Source organism: Hipposideros armiger, unplaced genomic scaffold (assembly GCF_001890085.2).
Source record: "Hipposideros armiger isolate ML-2016 unplaced genomic scaffold, ASM189008v1 scaffold_474, whole genome shotgun sequence".
NCBI lineage: Eukaryota > Metazoa > Chordata > Mammalia > Chiroptera > Hipposideridae > Hipposideros > Hipposideros armiger.
The window spans coordinates 1099415-1122513 of record NW_017731824.1 but is presented as its reverse complement, the minus strand read 5'-3'; the positions used below and the strand labels follow the sequence as shown (position 1 = coordinate 1122513).

The 23099-nt window shown below is 41.2% G+C and overlaps 1 protein-coding gene across 1 annotated transcript in view; it reads right to left on the bottom strand.

Annotated features, from left to right (window-relative positions):
• The window catches only part of BMP6 (bone morphogenetic protein 6), a 162945-nt gene that overhangs the window by 27690 nt on the left and 112156 nt on the right, over nucleotides 1–23099 (bottom strand). The window contains exon 2 of the mRNA XM_019666552.1: nucleotides 2632–2824. Within this exon, the coding sequence (XP_019522097.1) occupies nucleotides 2632–2824 (193 nt within the window). The remainder of the gene's footprint in view (nucleotides 1–2631; nucleotides 2825–23099) is intronic.

The following is a 23099-nucleotide window of genomic DNA, read 5'->3' as shown; positions in this document are numbered from 1 at the left end:
ATTCTATCTCAGGGTTTATTCTCAGGTTTTGAATAAAGTATCAAATGTTTCTCTGTACTCAAAGCACCATCTATTCAAGTAGTGGCTTTTTTTTAACTTACCTGGTCCAGTGATTTCCTATCAGTCCGAGGCATGTGTTTCTGTAAAGTTCACAGCAACAGCCTATCTCCCAAGAATCTTTTTTTGACCCTCCCTGGGTCGGGCTTCCTAGATGCCCTTTATATCAGCAGGCCCCACACATAACTTCTTCTGCCTCAGCTGAGTATATGACAGCATTAAAAAGTCTGTCTTGTACTTTTTTTTTTCTTTCTCAAGGATAAAGGAGGCCCACTATTTTGCAATAAAAACATTTGTTAAATCAAGTTAATCTATCAAATATTACACATTTCACTTAAACACAGATTAGACAAATAAGTTTCTTCACCAGTCTGGAGAATCATTTTCAACCAAGACACCCCAAGATAGTACAGATGGGGAGATCAGACCTTCCCCAGGAATCCTTCAATTAAATTTGGAGGCCTCTGGAAGGACATTAGGAGACACCAGGAGGCCTGGGCTCCTGGCCCACTGATAAGAAAAGAAAATCTCCTCCTGGCCAACGTGGAACCATTCAAAGCATGAAATTCTCCCAATATTTCCCCTTTCCTATGCACAAAAACTAAGCACAGCTAGTCACCAAATATTCCCATCCTAGAAGGCAGAGAAATTACAACTCTGCTTTGACAGTCATCAAAGGTTGGGACCGTTAGAGATTTGTTTTCCAGACTCGCTGCTGGCCTTGAGGAAGTATGACACCACCATCTTAAGCACAAGGCAGCTGTTTGTTTTTGGCTGAAATTCAATATAAACCTTACAAATGGTCTGCTAGCTCTCTCTTCAAAAAAAATAATTAAAAAAAAATGTAGAGTCACAAAACCCCCAATCTAGTGTTTTCACTATAAAGCTTCCCCCCAGCCCCCACAGGACAGAGAAAACCATGTATTCTGAACAAAGTTCTGAGCCAAAATGGTACCAGGAGGTTATATCCACCAGAGGAAATAATGGGACAAATAATTAGGCAGATTGAAAACTCAATGGCTAAAGCAGTTCCAAAGTCTCACTGAATACCAACTCTCTGAAGTATTGAAAGATAAAAAATTAGCCACAAATAATTTGTTTTTCAAAAGAGGCTGTTAACAGTTAAGTCATGGAAAATATACTTTTATTGAGGAGTGAAAATGAGACATCAGAAAACTTCCCGTTCATTCCGACATTTTGGTCTGTTATAAAGATACCACAATGACTATATTTTACTTGTTCTGTAACTATTCCAGCTAAGAATTCACAAGCAAACATCAGTGTATATGTTCAACACCATGATGAGTCTGTCCGCAAAGCCTCGCAAGTGTCCTTCCTTCTTCCCTATTGTCCTCATTACAGATTTGAATATGCAGAAGGGCCCAGTGTTGGTAGTGCTCTCAAAACTAAAATAAGCCTTTTATGGGGCAAGTGAACGTTCATTATGATTTCCGTGTGCATATTTGTGACAGACCCACACACAGATCCATAACTTCATGATAAACTAGTCATTCTGAAACCTTTGGACATTCTTGGGAAGTCAACAGACTTCCAAGACTAAAAGCAAGAATTTGGACTTAGTTCATAAAACCAAAGCTAGCAAATCCCTTATAGAGTCTCTAAATGTGGGGTTCCCTCCCACTCTGCGTTCTCTTTCTTTAACTTTTTCTTTATATCTACCATCTAACTGCCAGGCTGTTGTATCACCTGCTGAGTTTCCACCTCCTGCAGTGAGATCTATGCAGCAATGCTAACCTACTATGCATCGGGCACTCCATTCTCCCCTAACTACCAAACTAACCCTAAATAGTAAGCAAAATTCAAGGTCATTGACTTGTTTCCTGTGTGTTATAGGTTTGAACTAACTGCTGTAATACTTCATCCCTCAGCCCTTCCCCCAAAAATCACTCCATGAAAGTTTTTCTTTATTGCTAAGAAGTCCCACGAATGTATAATACTTCATTGCAGTTCTTTTCTAAAACAATCTGGCCTCATTTCAGGAAATAAGAATAATACAGACATGGAAAAAAGGCCTATTGTTCTCTTGTACCAAATAACAAAAAATACATTCAACACACACACACATATACACACACACTCACTTACTCAAAGATATAACATATATAATATGTATAATATATGTATATTATATGCACAAATAGATAGCCTTCTATTCACTTGAAATCGTACCATTTGTAAGCATCCTTACATAATTTTCCTGTGTGAATTTATTTTAGCTGCCCTTGCCCATCATTCAAAGTAGGGACTAAACAATTGTGGGAAACATTTTTGTCTCCAATAAGTCATATGTTCTCTGATCACAAAGGATGCTTAGTAAATACCATCCATTGGCTTGCTTAGGAAAAGAAAACTATTTGGAAAATCTTCAACTTAACAGCAAAAAATCTTGCTGCTGGCTAAACACTACAATTCAGAACACACCCCTCCCTCATCATGCTCAGGTGCAGCCTCTAAACTCCAAATCACCTTCCACAGACATACTTGGGGTTATGTGGTGACAGGGTGAGAAATGGGGGGCAGACCCACCCTTTGGGGTTCCTTGAGCCTTCATACCTGTGCTGATGCTCCTGTAAGACTTGATAAATGCTGATAAGAAAAGTTTGGTTTTTAAAACTCCCCACAACACAGTCCTTGTAGATTCGGAATTCTGCAGCCGTCACCGCCTCACCCTCAGGAATCTGGGATAAGTTGAACTTGAACTCTTTGTGGTGTCGCTGGCGAGGGGAGAACTCCTTGTCGTACTCCACTATAAGATTAAACAAGAGAGAGTGACAGCTATTGTTACTTGACTAAGTGCCACAGGCTCACCTCAAAAGCAAGTCTCCCCATTTTAATTCATAAGTGGATTACCGGTTACCAATGGCTTATTAGAAGGGTAGGGTGGTGGAAAGAACATTGGCTAGGCTGTCAGACAGGCTGGGATTAAAATCCTTCATTTCCCCCAAGGACTAAATAAAATTCTTGGATCTTATTTTATTTAAATACTTAGTTTTACTAAGTTGCATGAAAGCAAGTTATTTAAACTCTTGGCTTCAGGTTTCCCCATCTGCCAAAAAATATATAAATAAATAAATAAAATATATGGGAATACAGTGACTTCACAGGGAAGTTGTGTTTAAGAAAACAATTAATAGGAATACAGGGCCGGCCGAGTGGCGCGTTGGTTAAGAGCTGGCTTGGGACGCCAGAGGGCCCCGGTTCGGATCCCACATATGAGGGCCAGTGACACTGCCCTCCACAGCTAAGATGCTGAACAACAGCTCAACCTGGAGCTGGGCTGCCGTGAGTCGCCGGCGACGGCTTAGGCTGCAGCCCCTGCTGCAGTGGGTTGCCATGGGCTACCGTGTGTAGCCAGCAGCCTCCGTGAGCGGCCGTCCAGAAGCCGGCGACTGATCTGCCTCACCCGGGAAGAGCGCAATGATGGTGCCAACTTGGGCCAGTGAAGCAACGTCCTCCACAGCTAGACTGAAGAACAAACCAAAAGCAACTTGTCTGTTCCCCTTCCCCAATTCCCCAGCACTGTTCCCCTCCCCCAATTCCCCAATAAAATCTTAAAAAAAAAAAAGAAGAATACATGTGGTGGTCCTGGCCCCCAGTATCCTCTCCCAGTTCCCTTTCCTTCCTGCTGCCTTGCCCACCTCAGGCTGATTCATCTCTCACCATCGGCAGTTGATATGACCAAGGGCAGCCGTGAGCCAACTTGGTAGTGCTGGTGCGGAGGGAGGTGAGCAGTGCATTTTGCCTAGGCCTGAAGCTCCAAATTTTGCCTGCTATTTCAGTGCAACTTTTTGTTGATGGGTTTAGGGTAAAGCTTCATAAAAAATGTTGCTCTCACTAAAGTTCACTGCCCTCCCTCTGCTGGTGGAACCTGGGGGCTGAAGGACTCTGAGGGGAAGGGCCCTTTCCACTATAAAGCTCTGGATTCTCCATTTGATTTGTGCTTAGAACCCAAGTATAAGAACAGCGATGTGGAAGTAAATCACCAACAATGTAACTTGCTATTTTCTAAGGGTTTGTTTTTTTGTTTGTTTGTTTTTAAATTGGGAAAGGATTGAGTCTAAAAGCTTGGGTTTTTTAAATGAAATATTTTCCCTGCATGAAGACAAATTCTGAGAAACTACAACTACCAATTATCAGTTTTCAGAGTCAGCTTTCAGATGTCTACAGAAAGTCCTGTGTGAGGAAAATGATTATCAGACTCAGATGCTTAACTCATAATCATTGTAAAAGAGAAAAAGGAGTGCTCTGCTTCCCACCATAAATCCTCGCCTCTTTTCCCCAGAGTTCAGAAACACTTCTGCCCTGCTGTTCCTGTTAGTTTTTCTCTTAATGGCAACCACAGTGAAATCCCACGAGCAAATTAATCCTTTATGGCACAGTTTTCCCAGGGCTTGTGGGTAGAAAAAAAATCAAATTATTTGCCACCTCCAACTGCCCACTTTCTCCCACATGTGTTGTTCTCCATAATCACCAGATAAAAGCTTTGGAGATTTAGCTTCTTTAAAAAAAAAAAAAGCCAATAACTCTTTACAAGAACCTAAGACCTCAGTGACATTTGCAGAAGCTAAAAAAAGTTAAGCCATCTATAAGTATGAGGTTTTAAATAAAGAATTTCTGAAACTGCCATGTGACTATGCAACAAATCTTTTAGATTCAAGTTATCACTTTTTTTTCCATTTTGGGGTTTAAAAAAGGACAAACTTTGGCTTATATAAGAGCTTGAATATAAGTAAAAAAAGGTCTAACCAGAAAGTAAACCATGGTTCAGTCCCAACAAGAGAACAGGTTTTCTAATTAGTGGCTAAGCATGAAAAGCAATATTGTTGGGGAGTTCACCCAAGGCCACCCACACATGATGCTGTATCACTTTTCCCTAAAACTGATCTGCCTTTTACGTTTGATATGTTATCATCGGTAGTTAAAAAGTGAGTCAAATCTGATTTCCCAGAGACTTTCTACAAAATAGTCACATAGCTTTTCTGTAGGACCTTTTGTGTGCTAAATTTTAATAGCACTAAATGAAAAATATATTCTTAAGATTCACTTGAGAGAATGCTTAAGTACTCAGAGAAGTCTTTCAACTGCCCTTAATTTAAAAAATAAGAAAGGAAAAATACAGATGTGAAGCAAGATATAAGATTGTAACAAGATATCTCAGTTATAAGGAGCAGAGAAAGGGACAGAAATTTCAATAAATGAGAAATGTGGCAGCTAGTCTTTGGAGAGGTACACCACCCCCAATAAGCCATACCTCCCAGTATTCACACCCTTGGGTGGTCTCCATCCTCTGGGGTGGCTCTGGGCTGGTGCTGAGTGACTTTCGAGGCAAGGTTATAAGTTTTAAACTTCCTCCTACTCAAGTTTCTTGGAATGCTTGTTGAGTAAAAAATGGCTACCATGTAAAAAGTCCAACTACTCTGAAACCTCCATGCTGTGAGGAAGCTCAAGCTAACCATGAAGAGAGGTGATGTGGTGCCTGGAGAGACAAAGGGAGGGGAGAGAGAGGGAAGAGGGAGGGGAGCGTCCAGTCAGTGCCCAACTGCCTCAGCGGAGGTACTAGACGTATTATGAAGACGCCATCTTAGATCTTCTACCCCGTGGAACCTTTGAATGACTCCAACCCTGGCCAACCATCTGACTGCAATTACATGAGAGACTTCAAGAGAGAAGTGCCAAGTTGAACCTAGTCATTTCAGAAGACTCAGAGTTAATAATACCCTGTTGTTTTTAAGCCAGTATGTTTTGGGTGACTTGTTATACAGTAATAGGCAACTGACACAAAAAGGTAAGGGAGGGCAGGAGAAGGTAAGACAGGGAGATGAAGAGAAAAGGGAAGTCTGGCCTTGATAGGAAGGAGAGAAATCGCACATAATTCTTAAGGATTTTGAAATGCTGGGAGACAATATGTATGACTAAGGAAGAATCCTGGCAAATGCTCACAGGCAGATGTGAAGAGAGAGACAAAGAATCAAAAAATGAGAAGACAGAAGCATAGTTCAAAGCCTTTATTTTATGAAAATGTGAATTAGAACTCATTGCCTTATATGTGCATTTTCTCATTTCTCCTCTAGCAAGACAACATTATCTTGAAGCACTCTGAATTTTCTTCTGTTTTTCCTTTATCCTTCTCTGAGGAGATTCATGGTCTCCTAAGCCCCACGAGTCTCTGACTGCTACCCACCTGCTTTTAAGTTCTTTCACCCAAACCCTTTACTCTACTGTCTTCTGAACCCCTCCTCGTGCCTCTTAGCTGGAAGCTGTACCACCTTCCTCACTCTCCCCATGATACCTCAGCCCCTGGTCACTGGAGTTTGCTTAGACCTCCTCATTTCTACTCCAATCTTTTGCCTCCAGTTGAATTTGCACAATGTATTTTGCTAATGTCTCACAGGGATACAAGAAATAAACACAATTTGGTCACTGACTACATGTGAATTTGAAGACCACAATGGTAAAATAGTAGTATATTTCCAATGAGCTTAGCATCCCCCCTTGAAGCATTATGATTCTGAACACTTTAAATATCAGAGAGTTCAAGAAATATGAGAGAGGGCTGATTTCCAAATTCAGCGCTCAGCACCTATTTTGTAGCCCTTAGCATTTGGCTTTTTTAATGGTGGTGCCACATGTGGTATACAATTAAGTAGTAGATAAGTGTTGAAGTGTCAAACTGCCTAACTGGTTTTTGATTTCAGCTCCTTTCTTCTTATATATGTGATGCTAAACAAGATATCAGTTAAAGTTCCAGTTATCAGTTAAAAGGGAATGACAGCATTTCTGTAGATTAAGTAAGACAACCTATACAAAATAGTCAATGGTATAGTAAGTGCTTAATAAATGTTAGTTGTAATTATCACTAGCTGGTATTTGAGAATGCAGCTCCTCTGGGCTTAGAGTATGTCATTGCTGAGAAATTCAAATTTATTCATGAGTTTTTAGATAGGGATGATTAATATTTCCACTAAATTAGTTTTTCAAATTAGAGAGATGCATTCTGTGAAAAAGGCAGTAAGTGAAATCACCATATTGAGAGTATCATTAGCCATGGTGTTTGGCTACTGGATACAGTGCTGTGTTCTCCGAGACAATAATTCCTAGAATTTTTCACTTCAAGGACTAGTAAAAGTATTTTTTAATGGTAATGACCTTACACAAGGTCACCTACTTTTTCTGTTTGCCATTTGCAAGTGCAATAAAACAAACAAGACAACAAACTGCATTCTGTTAACTCTATAATTTCATTGCTAAAGGTCCTTCTAACACCAAAAAAAAAGAACATAATTGAAGAATACATACAATCCTTGAAATTGAATAAATTTAGCTTTATGAAACTCACTCTACTCTCCTTTTGCTTCAGACCAGCACCAAACCTTTGACCAATATATAGGGCCACAGCCCTAAGGAATAAAAGTTACTGGTTTAAGATTAAAAATGTAAATTATGTAATATTATATAAACAAAAGATATATATATATATATATATATATATATATATATATAATTTATAGAGGTAGCAAAGCATAATAATGAAGCACCAAGGAGGGGCTGGCCAGGTGGCTCAGTGGGTAAAAGTGCAAGCTCTGAGCAATAGAGTTGCTGGTTTGATTCCCACATGGGCCAGTGAGCTGCACCCAAGCTGAGCTGCCACTGAGCTGCCAACGGGTGACCGGATGGCTCAGATGGCAAGAGTGCGTGCTCTCAACAACAAGGTTGCTGGTTCAACTCCCACGTGGTATGGTAGGCTGCACCCCCCACCCCCAACTAGATTGAAAGCAGCGATTGAGTTTGTGCCCTCCACAACTAAGATTGAAGGACAACAACTTGACTTGGAGCCGATGGGTCCTGGAAAAACACAGTGTTCCCTTTCCTCAATTCCCCAACACTGTTCCCTTCCCCAATTCCCCAATAAAATCTAAAAAAAAAATAAAATAAATAAAGCACCAAGGAAACCAGCATCCAGCTTACACACTGGAACGGTATTCCTCCCTGATGCCATCCCCGCTTCTGCCCAAGTGGTACCTAGCATCATTAATAGTGTCTAGCATTCCCTTGCCTTTTAAAAAGAAACAGTTTTACTATTGTATATATGTATGTATCATTAAATCATAGTGTTTAGCTTTTCATTTTTCCCTTAAAGTCTTTCTTTCAATGATGAAAGTTTTACATGTGGAAAATATAGGTCACAGCTAAGGTCGATGGCAACCTAGGCTGATGGCCACACTACCTCTCAGCTGGTGGGGAACTGTGGGACATGACTGCTCTGCAGGCAATGGGTGACTAGTAACTCTTCACCTTCAGCTCTACCTCGTATAGATCTATTAAAAACATGGGCATTTTCTCAACCTGTTTTGGCAGGGAGGTAGAGAAAGCAGAACCCTTGTGCATTGCTGGTGGGAATGTAAAATGGTGCTGCCACTGTGGAAAACAGTGTGGCGATTCCTCAAAAATTAAACAAAATTATCATATGATTCAGCAATTCCACTTCAGGGTGTTTACCCAAAAGAAGTGAAAGTAGGGACTCAAACTGATATTTTCACCCCCATGTTCATAGCAGCATTATTCCCAATAGCCAAAGTTGGAAGCAACTTAAGTATCCATCGGCAGATGAATAGATAAACAAAATGTGATATATACATACAATGGAATATTATTCAGCCTTAAAAAGGAATGAAACTCTGACATGTGCTACAACATGGATAAACCTCGAGAACATTATGCTAAGTGAAAAAAGCCATAGAGACAGCATGTAAAATGGTGGTTGCCAGGGGTTGGGGGGAGGGAATGGGGAGTGTTTGTTTAATGGGTACAGAGTTTCACTTTGGAAAGATGAAAAAGTTCTGGAGATGGGTGGTGGTGATGGTTTCACAAAAATGTGAATATCCTTAATGCCACAGAACTTGTGCACTTACAAATCACTGAAGTGGTAAATTTTGTTATGCATATTTTACCACAATTAAAAAAAAAACTAACAAAAGATGGAAATTTTCTCACATGATCACAATGCATGATCATGCCTAAGTTAAAATAATTCTTCATCACTCAATCAATAATCAAATTTCCTCAAATACCTCAAAAACTGTCTACCTACATTTGGTTTATTGGAATCAAGAGCCAAACAGGGTTCATTCATTACATTTGGTTGTTCTGTCTCTTAAGTCTCTTCTAAACTAGCAAACCAGGAATAGAAAGAACTCCATTAAACTTATAATGAGTCTATATAGAAAAAACCTACAGCTAACAATATTCTTAATGATTATACATTTGAACCACTTCCTTTAAAATCAGGAAGAAGGTGAGATGGTTATTTTCAGTCTCATATTGGAGCTCAATTCAGTACCACTCAGATTAAGTAATAGGAAAGGAAGAGACACATTACAAATTGTTAGACCTAATAAGAAAGTTCAGTAGATTGTCTCCTTGACAGTGATTCAGGCTACAATAACAAAAATACTACACACTGGGTGGTTTAAACAACATTTTTTTTCTGACACTTTTGGAGGCTGGAAGTCCTCTGGGATCAGGGTGCTACCATGGTGAGGTTCTTGGTGAGGGCTCCTTTCCTTGTTTTGTCGTCACATAACCTTCCTTCATGCATGTACTGAGCATATAAGTTCTAGTCTCCTTCTCTTCCTATAAGGATGCTAATTCCACCATGGGGGCTCCACCCTCATGACCTCATCTGGACCTAACTACCTCCCAAAGGCCCCAGCACCTAATACCATGTCACTGGGGATTAAGTTTCCAACAATATGCATTATGGGGGGACATATACACAGCCCATAACATTGGCCTTAACGTGTCACAATATTTGTTCTGCTACCTTTGAATTTATGTTTTGAAATTTTTGCATTTGTGTTGTAAGTGACACTAGTGATAGTCTCATCTCATACAGTGTTATTTGGTTTTCAGTTATACTTGCTCTTGGAATAAGCTGGAGAGTGTTCCCTCTGTTTCTTGTCTCTTTCTTTTCAAGAAATGATCTCTTCCTTGGAAGTTTAGCAAATTTATCTGTGAAATCATTTGATCCTGGTGTTTTCCTTTGGGGAAAAATATTAATTATTCATTCATTTTTTGTTAAACATACAGAAATACTTAAGCTATCTATTTCTTTTTAAGTCAGTGTGCATTTTCTAGAGGTTTGTCAATTTGAGCTAAATTTTTCAAATTTATCACCATAAAGTTTTTTGGAGTATTCTCCTATTATTTAATCTCTGCTCTGTTTTTTTTTATTCTAATATTGTTTATTTATGGATTCCCTTTTTCTTGATTCATATTACTAGAAGTCATTTTCTTTTTTCCCCCTCTCTACTGCTTAATTTGATTATAATAAAGATATTTTAATAGAGGTATTTTCTGACTATCATCCCACTAAGTCTGAATTATTTCACTTAAAGTTATCTAGAGAAAAATAAAGACACCACCTATTTCAATTGCAAATATAAGAAATAAAAGAAAGAGGGGAGAAAGGGAGGAAAAGAACAGAATGATCCCTCTATTTAATATACTTAAGAGTAGTCACATATTCATTATTTTCCCACTAACTGGACTCATTCAATAGTTAATTCAAAGTCTACATTTTCCAAATGCTTCATGTTTCTACTTGCAGTTACACAGCAAACTTGAAAAACTTGAAACTCTTTTTTTAAAATTTGCCATTCCATTGACTACTGTAAACAACTTTTCATGCCATGGCACACATTTATTTAATTTTAAGCAACAAGGACAGTTCTGGCTAGTCTTCCAAGGGTTGTAACAACAACAGCCTTTCAACTTTTCTGTTGCAAGCATACAACCTTAAGTAGTCATAGAGATACTGAATTGAACTCTCCAGCTCACTATTTGACCATAGTGAGATGACAGACTTTGTCCTTCAGGATTCACCAAATATTTCTAAATGTTTGTATTAATGTTCTATGCAAATCACAAATATCAAGAAGAATCTATTTTCCTGGCTGCAATGCTCCATGTGGCTTTTTTCCCCTAAACTTCTTTTTATTTTAAATAATTATAGACCCACAACTAGTTCCCAAAATAGTAGAATTGATTAAAAAAATAGTGGAGAGGTCCCATGTAACATCTTCCATACCTGAAGAACAATAGCAAAACCAGGAAATTGACATTGGTATTATACCTTAACCAGACTACAGACCCAACTCTGATTTTACCAATTTTTACATGCCTTTTGGGGATGAATGTATATAATTCTATGGCATTTTATCACATGTATAGATTCCTATAACCACCACCACAATCCAGATACAGAACTGTTCTGTCAGCATAAAGGAGCTCCCTTGGCCTACCCTTCTATTCTAAATGGCTTTTTAAGGCTAGACCCAGTACATACTCATACACTATAAAGAACTTTAGGACCAACAATAAGTGCCTACATATCATTGTTAATAGTAATGGCTAACCAAGTCATTTTTAAAAATTTTTAAATACTCATTTTAGAACCATTTTCACACTCAAATACAGATGTTAACATCTCTTTAGGATGGGAAGACGCTCAACAGCTACAACTATACATGTTTTACAATGAAAATAAGTCATAGACCTCAGCTAACACGAGAGAATACACTCAGGCACTTAAATCAATAAACATGTGTCATGAGGAATGACTTAAACTGAATAACTGCAACCTTCATAGACTTCTATTAATATCAAATAACCACATTTTTGCCTACTTGTAAAGGCTGTTATAAAGAAGCAGTCAGACCACATTTAGTAACAATTAATATATATATAGCATGTATTTTTTCACAGTTAAGAAAAGGTCAAAACACATAGATGGGAGAGCCCAAAGAGAAAAATAAAGACTCTCTCACACTCTGATTTCAACTGCATAGCAATCACGGGCAGAATATCCTCCCTGTGATTAAGATGAGAAATTTAAGTCTGTATTTGTTATGTCAGACTAAATCATTTCTTTTCAGATGACCTTGATTCTCCCGTTGCTTTTATAATGTCATTGTCCTTGGTATGCCGGCGCTTCACTACAATATACCTAGCTGTTTGTGAGCAACGCAACCAACCTGGAAGCACTTATTTCCCTGGGAGGGCCCTGTTTTAATTTGGGGAACTCGGGGACAGCTCTCCCACCTTGCCCTGGACCCCAAGCTGGTCTCGTGATCTGCAGTAGTGTTGTTGGTATTTGCACTCACAGAGACCTGGCTTTCATGTTTGTTTGCTCACAGTAACACACTCAGGGGAGTCCTCAAAGACGTCCCTGAGTCCCTGACATTCATGCTGTAGACATATTTGCTCTTGTTTATCCTGGATCTAGTCATATGTTAGCAGGGGGGCCTTACAGATGATCTAGTCTGCAATTCTTCCAGAATTTGAAGTCTTTATTTTATCTTGTGTGTTTGGAAAATAACATTTGGGACACATTCCTCTCACTCCTAAAGATATTATAAAACCCGCCGAATGTTTGAAGAGTTTACAAACAGTTTCATACACATTATCTCATCTGTTTCTCTGAACAGTCCCAGAAGACAGGCAAAGGAAATATTATCACCATCATATCAATAGGAATCTGAGGCCAAAGGCAGTTAAGGGGCTTCCCCATGCCACTCACTTTTATGATTTCAACCGTTATCTCTATGCCGATCTCTTTCACAATTCCATTGCCATCTCCTTGCTCTCCCTTAAGGGAAGTGTTTATGTTATTGCTGGGACACATCTTCATCCAGATGCCCTTGTGCACTTGAAGCCAACTTGTACAAAATGAAACTCACCATCCCCCTTCACTAACCTGCCCCTGTAGGTTTACCTCTGTCCATCTGGTTGCTCCAAACTGGACAATTAGTCCCCAACTCACATTGATTTTACCCTCTAGAACTACACTGTCCAACACAATAGCCACCAGCATGTGCAGCTTTTAAATGTAAATTGATTTAAATTAAAATTTTAGTTCCTTAGTCACACTAGCCACATGTAAAGTGTTCAGTGGCCACATGTGGTTGGTGGGTACTATATGGATACAACGTTATAAACGTCCATCATCACGGAAAGTTCTATTAAATAGCACTGTTCTAGAAGTTTCTCTAACCCACCTATCCTGCTTCCTCCACAACCACCGCCCTTGTGCAGACCCTAGGACTCCTACCTCTGGTCTGACCCTCATCCATCTGTCTCCACACTGCAGCTAGTCCCACATTCCCTACTCTGACCTTGTAACTTGCCTGCTTAGAGCCTTCAATCTATTCCCCTGATTGCCTTCCAGCCTCATGCCTCACCTCTCCCTTCCTTGAATGATGCTCTTGGGAGACATTAAACTGTTATGTTTTTCCAGCCACACTCCCCAGGACCTCATGCCTTTGCCTTACTTATTTAATCTCCTTGCCTTTTAAAAGATGGCTCCCTCCCTCACCTCCAGGATGAAGACTTTTACAGGCCCCAGATTTGGAAAACGCTTTGGTGCTCCTATGTAATTCGAACTAAAAACAATTTTTTGAAGCCATAAAACAAGGGGAGTACATCAAAGTTCTTATTTCCCCCATAATTATTAATGCGTTGGTGAAAAATATCAAACCAAAACTCTTTAAAATATGTTTCCACTCAGTTTTAAGTATTCCTCTTTTGCTAGAACTCTAACCATTACTTGAAATACTTAACGGATAATGCAGCAAGATTTTAAATATTCTTCTAAGACTGAACCCCAGGAAGATTTCCTTAAAAGCCTTCCTCCACCCTCCCCACCACCAGTTGGTTTGGGGACCCTCAACTCTAGATTCCCATACTGCCCTATGGCAATCTTTAACATTAGGCGCCTACCTTATACTAAGATGATCAGTTGTTCATAAATCTACCTCATCTGCCAGATCAAAACCCCTCAAAGGCAGAGTCCATGTCAGGTTCACCTTCATACCCACAACAGAGGGCTCAAGAATGTTTGCTGAATAAATGCATGAGCCAGGACTGAGGTCTGTTCCCTGCTCTTTCCTGGGCACCACAGTGTCCCCAGTGGTAAGGAACTAGAAGGGGTGAGGCTTCTGGCTGCAGCCCCAGCGATGTTTTCTCAGGACCCAGGGACATTCTCCAGAACATGAACAGCTCAACTGGGGGACTGACTCAATACATCTCTCCAGGTTCATTTATTGAAGCAGCAGCCTGATAGGCCCAGAATACCAATTTGCATGTGGCTTTGCACTCTGAGTTCAGGATGCAAGCTCCAAGCAGGTTAAAATTTTAAAAGCAAAGTTAAGAAATTAATCCACTCAAATTACTTCAATTATACTCAAGCCATATCACAAGGTCATCACGCACAAGAAAGATGGAATGGATTTTTAAATCCTATCCTGAATTCAGAGAAACAGACCTCTGACTGTCTTTCTATCTGGTTCCAAAATATTTCCATCACCCCAAAAGAAAACCCCATACCCATTAGGCAGGAGTTCCCCGTGCCCCCCTCCACCTAGGTTCTGGAAACCACCAACTTATGTTCTATCTCTATGGATCTGCATATTGCGGGTATTTCATATACATGGAACCAGACAATCCTTTGTAACTTGTTTCTTTCACTTAGCATAATGTTTTCAAGGCTCATCAATAGTGTTAGCATGTCTCAGTACTTCATTTCTTTTTATAGCTGTATGATATTCCATTGTATGTATAGCCCGCATTTTGTTTATCCATTCATCCACTGATGCACATTTGGACTGTTTCCACCTTTTGGCTATTGAGAATAGAGCTTCTGCAAACATGTGTGTACATGTATATGAGTGCCTGTTTTCAGTTCATTCTCTTTTGTTCCTCTTCTTCATCTCTCCTTCTCAGTCACTGAGTCCCCAGAGTTAATGTTGGAGGGGCTGATAATTATGCATCAGAGCTTAATCATAGCGTATCCCAAATACAAAGGCAATTAGGTAAGCACCCTCCTTGGGGCCAGACTATGCAAGGCATCTGAGTAGAAAGAGGCTGGAGAATGAATGAGTGTTGAGTGAACCTGCCCAGGACAGTCGCTGGCACATAGTAGGTTTGCAATAAATGTTTGCTGAGTCTGATTACAAACAAGGTTAATCCAGGGGAGCTGCAGAATAGACTACCAAGGAGAAATAGATGTTGTAGACTAATAGTCAAAAGAAGAAATGAATACCTCAGAGTGGGAAGGGTGACAAGAGAAAATAAAAATCGAGCTCTGATGAGAAAGACAGCTTCTTGACAGAAGAAGTCCTGGAAAGTTGAAAGGGTAGAAACACCAATCAAATGGCTAGTATTTCCTTTTTTGAAAGTCAGGAGTCTAGTATGCAGGAAAGAACGTGGGACCAACAGGCTGAAAATGTGAGGTCACGGTGCAGCAAGCAGTGTCTCTTTTTAGCCTGGTCAAGTTACTTGTTTTCAGTTTCTTAAAGCATCTACAGAATGGGCATAAAATCTGGAAACTAAGGAAATATTATTGTATCATGTATGAGAATGTGATATCAATAACCCATTTATGTGGGTTATTATGTCTGTGTTTACCAATTTCGGATTATCCTCTATACGTGGGGTAGGAACATATACCTGCAGGCTAGTGTGAGATGCAACCTAGACCCTGAGTACAAAAACACCCTGTAAAACACCCAACAGGCCACAAATTACTGGACAATACATTCTTTCATTAAGAGCAGTACTTGTCAAGATCACTACCATCAGGATTTTCTTCATGTGCACCCTTACGTGGCCTGTAAATTGTACTGCTACCATCAAAACTTCTGCAGAGACAGAGAGTGAGAGCGAGAGCATGAAAAATCCACATAATGAAAAATTAGTCCTTAAATAATTGAGAATTGAACTCTGTTGGGCAACAGTTTCTCTCATTGGGTGGCAGCTTAAATAAACACTAAATCCTGCCTTTCTCCACAGTGGACTTTTGACCATGACAATGGAGCTATTTGGTTTACTGAAACGTTCAAGTTTTAAAAGTTAAAAGTAACTGACAGGCCAATTCCTTGCTTTGGTTCCCAGGGTTACCGGGGTTTCATATTCCTATCAAGTTACACTGCATCAGATGACCTGTTATTATTCGCCACACAGCCTCGAGTGTGCCAAACACCGGGGCGTGGATAGAGTCCTTTCTCATGATCCCGTCCAACCTCTCCTCCACATGATTGGTCCAGGGTGGCCTGACCACTGGGGAAGTGGGGCCAGCACACGCCCCTACTTGGGGGCACCTGCACATGGCCTTCCCTCTGCACCTCAACAATATACCAGTGGCCCCAGAAAAAGAAAACGCAGGCATGTTACTGCTGAGGGCTGGAACTCCTCTCGAACATATACCCACCAGGGCAGGACATTTTGTCTTGCTCTCTTATGTGTCCCGAGTGCCTTAAACCGTACTTGGCACATAGTTGGTGGCCAGTACTTGTTGGTTGAATGAGTACATGATGGAGCCACACTTCTCAAGCACTGGCTGGTCTGACCTGGCAGCAGCAAGGGACAGACACTTGGAACTTTCTTGGTCAAACTGAGACCTGCAGTTCTAAGCCAAGATGTGATCATGGCTGCTGAGCAGTGAGTAGAACATGAACTTATGCCCAGGGGTTCTAAACAAGAGAATGGAAAAACACCACCATGGGGTACGAGACCTCACCATAGCACAGCCGTGCGCTGCAAACACACAAACACAGAAAAGGGCCATTCCTTTCCTTTCATAGGCAAAACTTGGATCCCCACATCCTTACAAAAACACAACTCAATGCTTCTCCCAGGACCTTTCTCAGGGAATATCTTTCCTTTTCTGGGGCAACAAGCCCTCATCATCTCTTTTGAGCAATAACTATACCAGTATGTTCAGCCCTGTCTGATTCGAAGTCTTTATAGAAAATGTTTCCTACATTAAACAACAAAAACAACAACCACACTCACCATTTAAATGTATGAGTTGGAAAAGAAAAAGAAAAAGAAAGAAAAGCAGCAAATACCAAATATCTAACAAGAAGCTTAAAAGAATGGGAAACATACTGCCTTATCACTCCCATCTCCCCATTCCTAAGCACAAACAAACAAATAAATCACCTAATTTCTGAGTTAACTGAAGAATCTTAACCTGAACAATGTAATTTTTTAGGCCGTTTTATTCATAAGAGTAAAATTGACTCCAACCTATCAAGGTGTTTTGGGTCCTTTTACTCTTAGATGATGAGGGCGATGGATAGTATTAAGTGAGACAGACAGAAATCAGCTGGGAAACACTCGAGTGTGACAGATTTGTGGTATGCACTTATTTGTATTTTTCATTTGGTTCTGATTTACTAATTGACAAATAGGGCAAGAAAAACACATTTGGGTTGAGTTGGAAGCTTATGCTCTCACAGCTCCTCATCTCCAGCCTTCAGTGAAATAATAAGCTTGGATTTGTTGCTCTGCAATAATTTCCATGTCTAACATGGCCTTGTCATTTCACTGAAGGATTGAGTTTAGGAAAAACCAGGCTAGAGGAGAGAATTCTTATCCAAGCATATATCTGAGGGAAGGAAGGGGGAGGAAAAGGAACAACAAAGTGACCAGCCAAAGATTTCTCAGTTACTCTCTCTCTCTCTCTCCCTCTTCTAATTCAAAACATTAGACTTTATTATTGGTGTAGCACCAAAGAGCACATTCTTTGCTCCGGTGATTCACTTCATTTTCCTGAGAACACAAGGGAGAGAGTATCTCAGTGTAAAGTTACTGATTTGCCTCCAGATTAAGTCCAAGCTAAACTGCTCACTTAACGTTTTGTTTTCCCTGAAGCACAGCAGGTCCACATGGTGGGTGAGTCCGCATGGCGGGCGGCTCCCCTTGCCAAGTCACAAGATCTTGGTTCTTTCAGGATCTCAAATCACAGATTGATGAGACCAGCAAACAGGCTTGGCAAAAATGGGCTTGGGAAAGAAGCAAGGGAGCTGGAAAGTTGATGGGAAATCACCAAGGGCATTTGCCCTTGGTTTTCAGATTGACACAGGGCTGTGATTTATTTAGACCAATATTCCAGCCTCATCAGGGTACTGAAATGAACAAAAGCCATGTTTCACAGCACACAAAAAAAGACAGGTGAGAGGAAACGAATGGAAAGGAGACTGCCTGGGGGATCCCAAGGAATACCCCACATAAATCAGGACGCATGGTACTAACAAAGGAATGGACTGTGCAGCTGTGGAGAGACAAATCCAGTTCCCAGTTAATGGCAATTGCCCAAACGCCCACGATACTCTCACACAGGTGGCTGTGTGGCCCGGCCACATTTGGTACAATCATCTGCCGTATCTTGGTTCACCCACATCAGGCTTTCCCTTGACTTTTCTCTTCCTGTCTGGTATTGGCAATAATCAGACAAACAAAGTAAAAAGAAAAGAGGGAATGAGAAAAAGTCATGGGTAATTATTCAATCTACCTTTGATCATTAGTGCCTTCCCCACAAATCTTTCCACCAAAGTAATTAGCAATCAGTGCAATTAATGGTCTGAATTTTAATCTTTCACTTTTTATAGCCTTCAAGTGCCCAGAAGTTCGCAGTAAGGTGTCCAGTGCAAAACAAACCGTGAATGAAATAACTAGCCCTCAGACGATTCAAATCTGCCTGACAAAAGGTATTTCCATAGGCCCCTCTGGGTGGGGGATCACTCCGGGCCTCCTGAACTCTGGGGCATTCTAAAGATTAGAAAGTCTGGGACTGCAGACTGGTGCAGCCATTATGGACATCAGTATGGATGTATTTCAAAACACTGAAAACGGAACTACCGTATGACCCAGCAATTCCACTATTGGGTATCTATCCAGAGAAACCCAAGACGCCAATTCGAAAAAATATATGCACCCCTATGTTTATTGCAGTGCTATTTACAATAGCCAAGACTTGGAAACAACCGAAATGCCCATCAGTAGACAACTGGATTAAAAAAATATGGTACATTTACACAATGGAATATTACTCCACTATAAAGAAGAATGAAATCGTACCATTTGTGACGATATGGATGGACCTAGAGACTATTATGTTAAGTGAAATAAGTCAGTTGGAGAAAGACAAATTCCATATGATTTCACTTATATGTGGAATCTAAAAAACTGAATGAACGAGCAAAGTAAACAAAAATAGTCTCAGAGATATAGAGGAACAACTGATGGTTGCTAGTTGGGAGAGGGTAGAGATGAGGGAGAAGGGGAAGGGATTAGACAGCATAAGTAGGTAACTACAATATTGCCACAGGGACATGAAAGACAGTTCAGGAAATATAATTAATAATGTTGTAAATATTTTGTAGGGTGTCAGATGGTCACATGTCTTGTTAAGGAGACCACTTCATGGATGGGTAGAGGCTTGATCACTGCACTGTACACCTGAAGCTGATGTTGTATAATATTGTATGTTAACTATAATTGAATATATATACATAGTCATGGGATGCAGAGTATAGTGTGGGAGTGGAGTCAAGGGAATTGTAACATATGTATGATATGTGGGGGAGTGGGGTGGCGGATTGGGGAAGGGGGGTTGTCACCTTGAGGGGTAAAAAGTATAACTATTGCACTGTGTTGTACAGCTGAAACTAATTTAAAAAATATTTATTTCACAATAAAAAAAAAAGAAAAACGGTATCTCAATAGAAGATAGATATAGATAGATAGATAGATAGATAGATAGATGATAGATAGATAGATAGATTAAAAAGTCACCTGGGAGATAAATGCATCAAAGGTGTATACCCGGGCCGGCCGAGTGGCGCGATGGTTAAGAACTCGCTTGGGACGCCAGAGGGCCCCGGTTCGGATCCCACATATGAGGGCCAGTGACACTGCCCTCCACAGCTAAGATGCTGAACAACAGCTCAACCTGGAGCTGGGTTGTTGTGAGTCGCTGGCAACGGCGTAGGCTGTAGCCCCTGTGGCAGTGGATTGCCATGGGCTACCGTGTGTAGCCAGCAGCCAGCGTGAGCGGCCAGCAGCCGCAGTGAGCAGCTGTCCAGAAGCCGGCGACTGATCTGCCTCGCCTGGGAAGAGCGCAATGATGGTGCCAACTTGGGCCAGTGAAGCAACGTCCTCCACAACTAGGCTGAAGAACAAAAGGACAGCAACTTGTCTGTTCGCCTTCCCCCAATTCCCCAGCACTGTTCCCATCGCCCCAATTCCCCAATTTAAAAAAAAAAAAGGTGTATACCCCACAGGAGAGTAAGAAGAACAAGAGAAAGTAAACATGAAAACTACAGCACGAAGAATTTGACTCGGCAGGAAGTGACCTGCCACATAAGAGAAAAAAACTGTTGCCATATCCCTTTCGAAGCAAGGAAGTCCACCAGCCAGGCTTGAAAATAGAGAGATACTAATACAGCACAGCCGCTACCAACCAGCCTCAAGCCTCCAGAAGGATCCGCAGCCGCTGTGACGTGGTTTCAACTCACAGGAGACCTGGAGTCCATTCCGTCTCTGAGGTGCTCCTCAGTCCTGCTCCCGGCTGGAGAACCTTGTGGGGGTGACCAGGCAGAATCAAGATGGGAAGGGAACTATGAACCGTCACTATGGCATGGGAGAGCAACAAGTATGTAAGAGTCGGGAATGACTTTCTTTTTTGTAACCCTGCCTCAAACAAAATGCTGATAAGGAAGCATAAGAAGACTGGAGAATGTTCCCTTGGACAGGCTGCCACTGGACTGTGGTACATGGAATCTGTGATATCCACGTGGTTGGAAGAAGCAATGCTTGGGAAAACACGGTGTCTCTTAAAACCCCTGAACTTTTCAAAGTCACCAGATATGACCAGATTTTATCACGACCTGACAATGTCAACAAAGGCCAGCTAAAAAACCCGAAAGGTGACTGAGTTAAAGTGTGCATCAAGGGTGTGATACCAAGACCAAATGCCTGGGATCCTGCATGTCCCGTTTCCATCAATGAGGAGCTGTCACCTAGGGAAGCACCTCCAATTTTCACCTTTTCCCATCTCAGTTTATTCACTGGCCAGGTACTGGAAATAGCAACACTAATCCCACCTTAAAGCAAAGTGTGACCCTAATCACCAATATTGGAAAGAGAATTGAAATATACATGTTTCAGAAGAAGCCAACACTCAATACTCCACTGAAAAAAAATCACTAAATTTGACAAATATTTACTAAACATCTGTTATCTATAAGGCATGCTAATAAACCTTTGGGATTATCAGGTTATTTCTATATTTGCACATGAAATAATTTTAATGGGCATTAATGGGTTTTTAAAGACATTACCAATACACTAAATGGTATCTTGCTGTTTAATTGGATATTCAGTTAAGGCTCTCCATGTCCTTGAAATAAATGAAAAGATTACTCAACAATAACGTACTATTTTCCGCCCTCTACTGTTTACCACGCACAAAGGATCAATACATATCTATGGTCAAAAGTGGGTTTGATAGAGGGGGAGAGGGAGCCTTGAAGCAGCGGCATCATCTCTGGGAAGACTCACAAGGGCCACAGGGAGAAGGTTCCAAGCCAGGGGAGGACTTCGCGCACTGACTCTCGTTCAAAGTGTTCTGGAAAGAGCGCCAGAAGGTCGGTCAGTCAGGAGGCCTGGACCTGCCTTTAGCTGACAACAGCATCGTTATTATGTCACTTCTTGAATTCCGCCTCTGAGCTTAGAGTCCTCCTTGAGTCCTCCCCTTCTCTCACACCCTCCTCTAAGACACTAGCCAATCCTGCCTGCTCTGCCTTCAGTAGCTAGCAGGATCCAACTGCTCACCACCTCCACAGCTCCCACCTGTTATCTGAACTCCTGCGGTAGCCGCCTAACAAGTCTTTCTGATTCCACTTTGCCCCTCCAGCCTGCTCGCTACACAGCGGCCACAGTGATTCTTATAAAATATAAGTCAGATGATGTCATCCCCTGTATATAACTCGCTCACGCCCTGTCTCTCAGAGCAAAGAGCTTTTCAGAATATAACTCAAAACCCTTTGGGTGGGACACAGAGCCCTGATGTTCCCTGGCTTGCTCTCTGCCCTCACTTCATGTCACTGAAGAAGTTTCTCAATAGGGCAATTCGGTGAACCCACAGCACCCTCCGGCCACAGACACCTTGCACTTGCTGCTTGCTCAGCGGGATTCTCTGACCCTGACAGCCATACAGCGCCCCCTCTCACTGCTCATGTCTGCCTGCTCAAATGCCATCTCCTTGGAGAGGCCTTCCCTGACCACCTAGCTAACAGCACATCTGGTTACTTTCCATCCCCCTAAAACACGCTTTATTGATCTCCTTGCATTCATTACCACCTGACTTTATACGGAATTTATTAATGTATTGCCTGCCTCCTTCACTAGAATGCATGTTCCATCAGCACGAGAAGTTTATGTTGTGCATTTTTATATCCCATGTGCCTAGAGCTGTGCATGGGACACAGCTGATGGTAATCCTTTTGAATGAATGAGTAAGCTCCTCGATTTTCTTTTCCTCAGTGGCAAACAGGAGGTAATAATAATTCCTCTGCCTCATAGAGCTGTTCAGTGCTTAAATGAGATAATATATGTGGGAGCGTTCTGGAAGGTATAATGTGCAGTGCTCTGTCAGGGAAAGGTACTACACATTTCTTTTTGCCCCACTGCCCTGGAACAAAGCAGTGTCAACAACTCAGTCAGCATCGCCTTCTCCAAGTGAGCTGCACAGATATTCAGGAAAATGTAGTTAGTGGCAGATCCTGGTGGTAACTGCAATCCCCCAACACTTTTTCTGTGAAAAAAGAAAATCAGGGAGAATAGAAGATAGAAGGAGTGAGGGTATTAAGTGTCCTAGAAATGCTGAGCAGGCCTGCTATGATATGCAATTCCCATACTGAGAAACGTTATAATGAATCAAGGCCAGTAAAAAGGAGGAAGTATATTCCCTAGAAAAAAATGCACCCAGCACTGATCCCAATGTAGGGCTGAGGGCCCACGGCGGTTTCCAGAACTAAACGGCCTAGGAAGCAAATTGCTCTGGCCCGGCTTTTGCAGTGACACCGCTCTTTTGGTAATTTGTCCCGTTTTGCTTCGTTTTGTCCAGCTGCTCCCAGAGGACTAGTAACAATGAGGAGGGAGGATCTGAAAGGTGTGAG